The sequence below is a fragment of the Coturnix japonica genome, chromosome 24 (genome assembly GCF_054131305.1).
Source record: "Coturnix japonica strain WE chromosome 24, WE-NBRP24, whole genome shotgun sequence".
NCBI lineage: Eukaryota > Metazoa > Chordata > Aves > Galliformes > Phasianidae > Coturnix > Coturnix japonica.
In genome coordinates, this window is record NC_140686.1 from 5,374,446 (window position 1) to 5,386,414 (window position 11,969).

General features: G+C 52.1%; 1 protein-coding gene across 1 annotated transcript; it reads right to left on the reverse strand.

The window, feature by feature from the left end:
• Positions 1 to 711: 711 nt before the first annotated feature.
• LOC146757150 (protein MANBAL-like) lies at positions 712 to 1,813 on the reverse strand. The gene is made up of 2 exons (XM_085523651.1): positions 1,508 to 1,813; positions 712 to 1,069 (listed from the first exon to the last, which is right to left on the reverse strand). The coding sequence occupies exons 1-2, from the start codon at positions 1,724 to 1,726 to the stop codon at positions 962 to 964; spliced, it is 327 nt and encodes a 108-aa protein (XP_085379777.1). The 5' UTR covers positions 1,727 to 1,813; the 3' UTR covers positions 712 to 961.
• Positions 1,814 to 11,969: the final 10,156 nt, after the last annotated feature.

Here is an 11,969-nt window from a genome sequence, read left to right on the forward strand (position 1 = left end):
AAGTTTGTCAGTTCCATCGCATTAATTGGAGGAATGAGGGCCAGAAACCCCACATCAAACAAAGCGGTCATCATTCCCAAAGAACAAGCACAAGATATACAGTATCTCAACTAAATTCATTGAGGGAAATGATGGGTAGTGATGGCTGCAAAGAGAACAGAGGAGTAACGGAGAATCAGCACCAGCAATTGCAGGCTCTGCCTCACTGCAGACCACATCACTGAGGTCCAATTTTAACTAAAGGGAAGGTGGCATCATAGTCTCCTGTCTCACATGAAAACTTCACCTAAAGCTTCAGCTGTACAACCTCAAAGAGCAAGTGTGGAAGCCAGTACTGGAAACAGCCAGTAAACACAAAACCCTCCGAGTCCAACATGCAGCTGGGCTTCCCAGTACAAACAGCAACAGACAGTGCATCAGAACCCAGAAAAAGCCAAAGGGCTTGAGACAAACTCAAGGCGCAGGGACACCTTTCTTCCTTCCACGCTGCTTTTGTTTCTCTCAGCCCTCACAGAGCAGGGGATGCTCACAGTCCGTCGCCAGCAGTTCCAGATGGGCTGAAAGGCCACCAGTTGGGAACACCAAAACGGAAACATGGGACAAGCAGCTCCATTTCCAGGAGGGATGTGAAGCCAACCAGTTCATGACCCTGCGATTACCAGCCCGAGCCAGGCATGTTTTGAGCAGCTACTGAAAGAGGCAGCACCACTATTCAAATGTTTGTTTCGCTTTTATTTGCAACAAAGAGAAGCTAAATGCATCCAAAATACATTTCAATATGAAATCAAATAGGAGGGATACTGGTAGTGACTAAAACTTCCTTAGTTCCTCTCCGCAGTCCACGAAAGGGAAAGCATGGCCAGGCCTGAAAACCAGACCACGCAGTGTGTGTCCTTTGGTGCACCTCTGAGGATGCAATCCAGGCGATTCTGCTGTCCTTTGTGCCTTCCTGCTCAAGCCCTTATCGTTTCTTTTTGCTTTCCTTCTTGGCTTTCTTGCTCAGCTGAGCAGCACTTGCCTTGGGTTTCTTCACTGTCTCCCAAGTCTGAGACTCAAAACCCTCCGAGTCCTGCAAGAAGCAATTGGGAAACAGTCAGGGAGCTTTCTTACAACTGGCTGACAGCTGCTTTGGGAGAAAAAGTCACCTGACCGAGCAGCTTTGGGGGCCAGCACTGGAAACCGCCTTCCTGACCTCAAGGCACATTAGAAACTCCACCTCTGTCTAGTTCCCAAAAATCCCATGCAAACCAGAGCCTAAAGTCCTCTCTAGCAAGGCGGTCCGTGCTGGGAGGGTGGACCCTCTGCCTGGCAGCTCATAGGGCGCAGCAGCAGCTGAAGGATAGGATGAGCTGGCAGCTCAAGGCTGCTGGCGTGCGGAAGGAAGGACAGAACCAAGTGCGGCACTCTCAGCAGTGCTGGGGCACACTGCCGTAGGCAACAGCTACAGACGGTTCCCTCCCAGCCGACTGCCTGAGCATTCCTATCAATCTCACACAGCGCTACTTACTGCCTCTGGGGACTTGGAAACTGGCAGGATGATGGCCAGCACACACAGGAGCTGGAAAAGGTCTCCAAACAAGAGTCCGTAGCGCAGCATGTTCTCCAGTATCGTGGGCTCAGGGATCTCAGGTGGTGAGAAATGCAGTTCAACAGCCATAGCACAGACAGCTGCTGCTCCACTGCTCTCACAGAGGCTGCCTGCAGTGAGTGGGGAAAAAGGCATCATTAGTCTCAGGCAATGTGATGGGGTTACTTCCTGCTAGCAAACATTTCCAGGCTGATTAAGAGAGGTGCTGGGAAGATATCCAGGGCCTACTGATGCGAGAACAAAGAGGGACAGCAAACTTGCATTTCAGTTGCCTTTGCCCGCCTGCCTATGAAAAGAGCCCTCAGCCTTCAGTACTGCTGCACTTGCAGGTGGGGGGGAGTGAGGGTCACGAAGCACTGGAACAGGCTGCCCAGGGAGGTGGTGGAGTCTCCTTCTCTGGAGATATTCAAGACCCGCCTGGACGCTGAGCTGTGTGATGTGGTATATGGAGCCTGCTTTGGCAGAGGGGTTGGACTCGATGATCTCTAGAGGTCCCTTCTAGCCCCTACAATTCTGTGATTCTGTGATTCTGGGAGGGACGTGAAGCCGACCACTTCATGGCCCTGCAATTGCCAGCCCGAGCCAGGCACTGTATTGAGCAGCTACTGAAAGAGGCAGCAACACTTATCAAATGTTTGTTTCGCTTTTATTTACAACAAAGAGAAGCCAAATGCATCCAAAATACATTTCAATATGAAACCAAGAAGGCGGGATACTGGTAATGATTAAAGACACAGCTTCCTTAGTTCCCCTCTGGAGTCCATGAAAGGGAAAGCATGGCCAGGCCTGAAAACCGTACCACACAGTGTGTGTCCTTTGGTGCACCTGTGAGGACGCAATCCAGGCGATTCTGCTGTCCTTTGTGCCTTCCTGCTCAAGCCCTTATCGTTTCTTTTTGCTTTCCTTCTTGGCTTTCTTGCTCAGCTGAGCAGCACTTGCCTTGGGTTTCTTCACTGTCTCCCAAGTCTGATACTCAAAACCCTCCGAGTCCTGCAAGAATCAATTGGGAAACAGTCAGGGAGCTTTCAAACAACTGAAAAGGAAGAGAAACAAGAGAGGATGGGTGGGTGTCAATAAGGGAAAAGCTTAACAGGCAAGAATAAACCTATCCATGAGCTCCAGCACACACACGTGACCACTGCCTTGATACTAACAGGAACGTTATTCTAGCCATTAAAGTTACCCATGTTCACGTACCTGGTTGTGGACGTGTTCGTGGCCTTGCTGCTGCTGTGCTCTACAACGCCAGCCACAGAAATAAAGAGTGCAGAAAGCTGATCTGTTGAAGACAGAGGAGTGAGCTGTGCTTAACCAACACTGCTTCAGCACACGCTTACAGTAAGGCACACCTACCTTACAACGGCCACGCAGGAAGCTCCAGACACAGCTCCGGACTGTTTCCATGAAGCCCAATTGCATTTCACAGCCACTCACGCTCTGCTCCTCGACAGTCTGCAACAGAGAAGTCACAAGATGCAAATCCCATCCATCGGAGATGTCACAGACCTCTGCACTCATGAAGCAGCACTCATGTCATTGGGTGAGAAAGCAGACGTGTGCTTACCGAGTAAGCGCTGTTTGCTGCCATCTGCTGGTAGGACCCCACCTAACTCTAAGTACGAACAGTAACCTATGCCTAACTCTAAAACAGGAACAGAAACCTACACCTAACACTAAAACATGAACAGTAACCTACAACTAGCTCTAAAACAGGAACAATCATCTACTAACACTAAAACGTGAACAATAACCTACTCCTAACTAAAAAACGCAAACAATAACCTACTCCTAAAACTACAACTAAACTTAACACTAAAATCCACAATAGAAATAGGGTTAGGACGGAACTGGGGGCCCGCAGAGGTCTCAAAGGAGGAGCTGATGTTAAATGAAGCCACCCGGCTAATGCCGGGGGCGGGGGCCGCGCAGGCGGTAAGGAGCCCAGCGCCTGGACCAGTGATGGCGGAGCTGAGATGGTAAGGATGTGGGGCCTGGCACGGTGGTGTGGTGCCAGGCCAGCTGTGCCACGGGCGGATCCACCTCCATGGGTTCATCTGGAGGTGGATCCACCTCCATGGGCTCATCTGGAGGTGGATCCACCTCCATGGGCTCATCTGGAGGTGGATCCACCTCCATGGGCTCCACGGAGGTGGTCATGCAGCTGGTCCAGGTGCGATGGGAACGGGCTCGCTTGCCTGTCTGCCACCTGATGGTCATGGCGGGCCCCCTCCTCCTCCTCTTTGACCCTGCAGTGCCCGGCTCCATCTTCCCACCTAAATCATGGGAATCCTCCAGCCTTGCTCTCTTGGCTTCCGGCATGGCTGTCAACGTCCAGAGCTCTCAGAGGCGAGTGCGTTGCGTGGGGCAACGGTGACCAAGGTGACCAAGGTGACATGGCCGGGGTTCTAACATGGCGGCCGCACTGCTGGCACTGCTGGCACTGGCGTGGGACACACCAGCTCTGCTCTCCATGCTCCAATCCTGAGCCTCTCCTTGTAACACCTCTGACTCCATTTGCATCCACTCACTCTCATTACATCCCACATCTGCACACCGTGCTGGAACACACACGGGGCCACGCTGCCTCACCGACCCTCAGTGGGGACCCACAGCCGTACAGCACCATCAGCACAGCAGAACCGGGCCGTGCTCCTGATGCTGCCGCTTGTCCAACCTCCCTCTCGCTGCCCCCATTCTGCTCAGGCAGCCGGTCCCAGCAACAAACACCAGCACAGAACTGCAGCCCCGACTCGTCCCGCTCACTGACAGCCAGAGCAAGGACATGTTACACACCTTCCTTCAGCTCCGATCACCTTCCCGGCGCCACCATGCCGCCATGGCCTGGAACTGCTCCCGCCGGCACCAAGCGCTTCCTGCCCCTCCATCCCCCGCTCCTCCTTTCCCTTCACTGTCCATCCGCACTCAGGACGCAGATCTCAATGGAGGTGGCTGCAGAACATCATCAGTGCAGGCAATCAATGGCTCGTGCTGCGCTTCACTGCCTTGTGCTCCTCACTGACTGCTCTGTTGTGCCCTTTCCTAACCCTGCAGGATCAGGATGGCCCGGCTGGCTTTACTGCAGAGCCTCATCATCTGAGTCTGAAGCCTTGGGGGAAAAGCTCAGCAGCTGCCGAGGGAAGATTTCATGCCGTGTCCTGCACACAGCCCAGCCCTCACTGCTCTGCGCTCCTGGCATCCCCTGCAGCCCCTGTGCTGTGACCAACACGATTTGTGCTCGGACCCAACGCCCTCCCTGCTGCCGGCCCTCCCCCATGCCCATGTGCTGCACCCACAGCGGCTGCCCCAGCCCCACAGCCCCGCAGCCTCCTGCAGGCAGCACAGCCCCGGGCACCGGGCTCGGCCCCAGCCCCGAGGTGCTGCTGCACGGGCTGAGCCCAGACCCACAGCTGAGATGCAATGACCACTCATCAATCTTTGGCTTCCCTCCTTCACATCCAGGTCCTTTGCTGCACACAGCCCAACAATCCTCTCTTTCACCTCCGGCAGTGCTGCTTGCTGCCATGCAGGCAGCAGGAGGCAGTGCCTTGTAGCTCATTGTACCGAGTCCACTGTGCAGGCTGGTGGAAGAAGAAAGACGCCAAGGCGCCAATTGAAAATGGCCACCAGACACTCCTGGCATCCAGCCTCTCCTCTTTGGGCTCTGGCTCAGCAACGTGCCCTCGCAGCACCCTGGCACTAAACACGCAGCGCTGCCCATCGCGTGCTTGAAGCCATTGGAGCTGAAGCAGCGCCGCGCGGCTCAGGACCCTCCCGGCTCACGGCTCAGCTCTGTGCCTGAGGCGCGTTCACCTGCAGCCCTCCAGCTGCCCTGTCCTCCTCCATGCGTGCAGCTGGGCTTCCCGGGGCAAACAGCAACACACGGTGCATCAGAAGGCTGAAAGAGCCAGCCGGAAATACAGACAAGCTCAAGAGGCTGAGTGCAGGGACACCCTTCTTCCTCCCGCCCTGCTTCCTCTCCCTTGCTTTCCTCTCAGCCCTCGCAGAGCAAGGGGATGCTCACAGTCTGTTGCTAGCAGTTCCAGTTGGGCTGAAAGGCCACAGGTGCAGAACACCAACAGGGAAACGGGGGAAAAGCAGCTACATTTCCATGGAGGGACCTGAAGCCGACCGCTTCATTGCCCTACGATGGCCAGCCCAAGCCAGGCACATTTTGAGCAGCTACTGAAAGAGACAGCACCAGTTTTAAAAAGTTTGGTTGGCTTTTATTTGAAATGAAGAGATGCAAAATGCAACTAAAATACATTTCAACACAAAATTAAGTAGGTAAGATACTAACAATGACTAAAGACATGCTATAAGGTCAGCTAATAATCAATATAAGCTGAAGCAAACAGGCTTGCAGTGAAGCATGGCCTTGCAGGAAGGCAGGACACTGGTGTGGAGTGTGGCCCAGCTGTGAAGAGAGCTATAGACACACAGCAGGCATCTGGGTTCTGGGTCCTGTCTTTCTAGTCAGGCTTGCTGTCTGTCCTTTCTTGCGACTGTTGTCATTGCATGTTGCTTGAGGTCTTGCAGTTGGAGGGGTTGACAGTGACCTTTCCTGTCCAGGATTGGAAAATCAAGCCCACAGTTCACCCAAGAGCCTAAGATCCATTGCAGTCAACACTGGAGATGAGATTTCTCCGTATCGTGGCCCAGTTGGGCCTTTGGTCTTGATGAGGGGGGTTGGTCTCGATGATCTCTGGATGTCCCTTCCAACACCTCTAATTCTGTGATTCTGTGCCAGTTTGCAGACTGAAGGTAGTGCTGGACTCATTAAATCTTGCAGCTTCCCCTTTCTTGGTTCTAACAGGGAGAGGTGCTGAGCCAAATGGCAAGATCTATGTGAAAGCTGCTCTCCAGGCTGGAGGGCTTCCTGGAACAGCAGGTCCCAGGACAGGGGGACGACCTTCCCCTGCAGTTGACAACTACTCCTTCTGCAGGACGGTGGCTGCAAGAAAGCGCAAGGGAGTGGAGGAAGAGGAGCAAAAAGCAGAGCTGTGGCCTGCCAAAAAACACGCGAAGGTGGAGCGCAGTGTGGCAAAGGCCCAGAGCCCACATCAGAGCAGAGGCAGTGTGCCAGCTCCAGAAGTACATCCTGGGCTAGAAGTAAGAAGATGCTGTTGTAGCTGCGTTGGTGAAGCACTTCCCTTATCAAGTGCATGGAGTTTGCTTGGGGTTTGCTTTGCTTTTTCCTTCTCTGGACAGAGAAGGGAAAAGAGTTGAAGGCTACCCAGACCATGTCCTTGACCATGACCATGCCACAGTGCGTGACCCCCTCTTTTCCCTTTAACCCCACGTCCCACTAGAAGTGTCTAGTGTCATATGAGTATCCTCAGTGAAAATCCATTGAATGATTTGCTAAGAAGCTTCAGATCGTTTCCCATAGTCAGTCACAGTCTTACCAGCCTGCTGTAACAATTTCCAATGATGCACTTCCCACCGAGCAGCTCCCTGCTGATCGTCTATCAGCGGGCAAGCGAGCTGAAACACAGCTTGACACGGTCCCTCCAATATCATGTCTCTAATGACTCCAGACCAACGCAAAGGTGGAGGATCGCTACGTGTGGGGGGGAATCGCATAGACAGGGGCTGTAAAGACATCGGTGAAACGCTCGAAGAGACTGATGCCTCCTTCGTACGCAGTTCTAAGTCCTGCAGCTCCTCAGTTAATGTTTTATTATGTTCCTCCAACGCTTTCTCATTCCCACCATTATCCGAGTCGCTTTCACTCTCAGGAGCTTCTTGCTGCTCTGCACACCCCTCAGCCCCCCCCCACCGCACCTTCCTCACCAGCCAAAACCGGATCTGCCAGAGACGTTGAAGAGGTCGAGGACGGGGGATTATTCGGGGCTTCTGCGGCAGCCCTGACTTGTGAGGCTGATGAGCAAACGGAGTACGAAACTCCTGGTAACAGGGAGTCAAGTTCTGACCTTGACTGAGCACTAGGTCCGGATAGAGCTTGTACCACAGCAGCAGCAATCTGCCGCTCGGCTTGCATATTCTTCAATGTATTTATTTTGTATTCCTTATTTTTGGAGATAACAAAGTCCCACATATGGTCGACTATTTCTCGCCATTCGGCTACAGTGAACATCAGTGCCACCTCCTGAAGGTGTCCATTCATATGAGCCCATTTTACCAGCTCGGATATGCATTTAGGAGATACCTGCTCCCCTGTCTTAGAGAGAATACATTCGAGCAGTTCCTCCACAGCTTCCCACAACATCGTGGATGGCAGAGAACGGGATGGTACCCCGATGAGAGGTGAGTGCCATCCCCCCCCCCCCCCAGTTCTTTATTGCCCCCACGTCATTATTTGTGGTTCCTATCCCTTTATTTTGTTCTCTCCCCCATATTTGTGCCCTCACTCTGTGTTTATTTTGCTCACCCCCCCTCCGCCCCCGCAATTTTTTCAAACCAGCTTCGTCTGCACCAGCAAGCACCTGCGGGACCCTGAAGCTGGTGGGGGACGTGGGGACCCCCCTGAGAGGGGAGAGCGCAACAGCCGCTTGGACTGGGAGCAGGAGCCGGAGGCTGAGGAGCGGGGGAGGCGAGAGCAGGATGGGCAGAGGGGCAGGGGGCGTGGGCAAAGCTGTGGGTGAGTCAGTGATGTATGGGTGCATCTGTTGTGGGGTGGTGCTGAATGGGGTGGAAGCTGTGCTGACCTCACCCCCCCACAGCTGTGCCTTTGTCACCTACAAGAAGATGGAATCAGCTGACCAGGCTCTGGGGATCCCTGGGTGAGCTGGGGGGCACTGGGGGGGCACAGGGACGGTGTGGGGGTGCCAGCAGTGCTGAGTCCCTGCCCCCATCCTGTGCCCCAACAGCCGTAAAGAACAGTGCCAAGGGCTCACACCGCGACAAGCGGGCGCAGGTGGTGTACAATGAGGACCTCTTCGGGGGGCAATAAAGGTTTAGTGCACACAGCAGTGGTGTGGCAGGGTGACAATGGGACAGCGGGAGAACGGGGATGGGGGAACTGTGGGACACGGGGAGCTGCAATGGGGGAGGCTGAGTGGTGACCAGCTGCACACACACCTGTAACTGAACTGCCAGCCTCACCTGGCTGTGGTGCTGAGCATGCTGGGCTGCCTGGCCCTGCTCTCAGCAGCACTGTGTCCTCCCTCCCAGCCCCCACAATTCCACTGATACAGTTATGTCTGTTAGAGAGATTCACACTGCATGGAATGTGCCACGGCCAATAGCAACTGAAGGGTTCAGAGCCAAATAAGTGTGAGGAGGCCGTGCTGGAGCTCATCTCTTCCATGGAGCTCATAACAGCAGCACAGCAGTAACCCTGGTGGCAGCAGCACCAGGATGTTGTTGGAGCAGCACTCCTGGCTCCCCTCCTGCTCCCTCCAAGAGCTGCAGGCAGACGTACAGCACTGCTGTCCTGTGCCAGGTTTATTTCAAAACACAGCTGAGAGCCGCCGGCATAAACAGAGGAGCCTGACTACGTTCATACAATATCTTAAATAGAAGGCAAATACAAAAGGAAAAGATAAAATATTTACAGTAACAGTGGCAGACACGACATGGGCACAGTCCCACCCAGAGTCAGCAGAAAACCACTCAATACCCTGCTGAAGCACAGAGTCACCACGGCGTCCTCCAGCAGGGCCAGGGCTGCACTGTGCCCACAGCAGGGCTGGGATGGCTGCACTCTGAACTGATACAAGCGAAGCGCACACGTGTTGGCTTCCAGAAATCATCAGCACAGCATCAAGCTCTGCCAGCAAACAGCACTGGAAATCCAGAAAAAGGGAAAGGAGGGAATAACGCAGCAGTGGCGTGCAGCTCCCGCTTCTCACACTGCTGCTGCATCACTGCTGATAACTGGAAGGCAGGGAGCACCCCCCGCCTTGGTGGCACATTTGGTCCAAAACACCAGAATAATTCTGCTCCCTCCCACCCCCACATTGTCATTAAGTTGCCTTAAAGGATTCAAGTCATAAACAAAAGCATACACCAAAAAAACTCAAGAGCTGGCAGAACTCCAGTGTCACGGGTTACTTAGATTTACCTATGCCCGTGACAGGGGAAACCACCCCACGCCCCCCCCCCCCGGGGCCCGGAAAGGAGGGGGAAAAGGGGAGTGGGATAAAACAGCAACAATCTAAGGAGGAAAAACTTATTTTACTAAATATGATATCGAAATACAAGATAACACAATATAATATAATTAAGGCTAACAAATCGAACGAAACAGAGAGAGAGAGTCTCCGAAAACCGAGAGGCCTACTGTGAACTCTAGGCGACACGGCTGGAATGCTTCCCACTCTCCGAGAAGTTCGAGAGAAGAAGGCCGGCACTCCAGCCTGGGAACGAGATTATATAGAGTCCTGGTCCCGTGACTTATTGTTACTCCTGTTGTTCTCTGGGATATGTAGTCTTCTTCTGTGGACTGCACATTCAACAGAAGTATCCATACTTTACATGATGTTATGATGTGGAATACTGATAGCAAAATTACAAAATTACAAAACCATGACATTCCACCCCTTATTCTACATTATTACATCATGGTTAATATATACATATATATACATATATATACACGTATGTAAAATTGTGATAGCTAAATAGTAGAATTGCATGTAACATAACTAAATGTACAACTATAATAACTAAAATACACTACACATGCAAACATATATATATATATATAGATACATAAAATTATTGACTGCACTCCCCCAGCATCAAATTCCCTTGTGGCACACATTGAACATCCCCATCCTTCTGCATTACCCACCAAGTGCACCCAGGTCCCTGGGCAAAGACAGTTCCACGGATAGGTTTGCCCTTTCCAGAAGCTGGAAGGACCCAAACAGCTTTTCCCAACATGTTCTTTACATGTATAACAGGGACCTTATCTCCTTCTACAGTATGTAGGGGGCTAGATTGACTAGGACCATCACGATTGACAGATCCTCTAGTATTGACCAACCAAGTGGCTTCTGCCAGATTCTTCTCCCAGTGCTTAAATGTTCCACCACCCATTGCTTTCAACATAGTTTTCAACAACCCATTATATCGTTCAATTTTACCAGAAGCTGGTGCATGGTAGGGAATATGATAAATCCACTCAATGCCATGATCTTTGGCCCAAGTATTTATAAGAGAATTTTTGAAATGTGTCCCATTATCAGATTCAATTCTTTCTGGGGTGCCATGTCGCCACAGGACTTGTTTCTCAAGACCTAATATGGTGTTTCGAGCAGTTGCATGGGGTACTGCGTATGTTTCAAGCCACCCAGTGGTTGCCTCTACCATAGTGAGTACATAACACTTACCACTGCGAGATCGTGGCAAGGTGATATAATCAACCTGCCACGCCTCCCCATATTTATACTTTTGCCATCGCCCTTCCTCCCAGAGAGGTTTCATCCTTCTGGCTTGTTTAATTATGGCACATGTTTCACAATCATGAATAATCTGCGCAATAGCGTCCATGGTTAAGTCCACCCCTCGGTCTCTGGCCCACTTATATGTTGCGTCTCTTCCTTGATGGCCTGAGGTCTCATGAGCCCATCGAGCTAGAAATAATTCGCCCTTATTCTGCCAATCCAAGTCGATTTGAGCCACCTCAATTCTAGCAGCTTTATCTACCTGATGGTTGTTTTGTTGTTCTTCAGTAGCCCGAATTTTGGGCACATGTGCATCCACATGACGCACCTTTACAACCATATTCTTTGTTCGGGCAGCAATGTCCTTCCATAGTTCAGCGGCCCAAACAGATTTTCCCCTCCGTTGCCAGTTATTTTGTTCCCACCGCTGTAACCACCCCCATAAGGCATTTGCCACCATCCATGAGTCAGTATAAAGATACAGCATTGGCCACCTCTCCCGTTCAGCAACATCTAAGGCCAGCTGGACAGCTTTTACCTCTGCAAACTGACTTGATTCTCCCTTACCTTCAGTGGCCTCTGCAACCTGTCGTGTGGGGCTCCACACAGCAGCTTTCCATTTGCGATGCTTCCCTACAATGCGACATGATCCGTCAGTGAATAGGGCATATTTCTTTTCATTTTCTGGTAATTCGTTGTATGGTGGGGCCTCTTTAGCACGTGATACCTCTTCTGCTGGTGATGTTCCAAACTTTTTATCTTCAGGCCAGTCCATGATTACCTCTAGGATTCCTGGACGATTGAGGTTTCCCATTCGCGCTCGCTGTGTAATCAGCGTAATCCACTTGCTCCAGGTGACATCAGTAGCATGATGGGTGGAGGGAACCTGTCCTTTGAACATCCAGTTCAGCACTGGCAGTCGAGGTTCCAAAAGGAGCTGTGTTTCAGTCCCGACTACTTCGGAAGCAGCCCGAACCCCCTCGTACGCGGCTAAGATCTCCTTCTCAGTTGGAGTGTAGCACTCTTCA

Excerpts from the sequence above, each read along its gene's own strand:
- LOC146757150 (XM_085523651.1), bottom strand. The coding sequence starts at position 1,726 with ATGATGCCTTTTTCCCCACTCACTGCAGGCAGCCTCTGTGAGAGCAGT. Across the intron at positions 1,070-1,507 it reads TTTCCAAGTCCCCAGAGGCA|GACTCGGAGGGTTTTGAGTC; the intron begins GTAAGTAGCGCT and ends TGCTTCTTGCAG.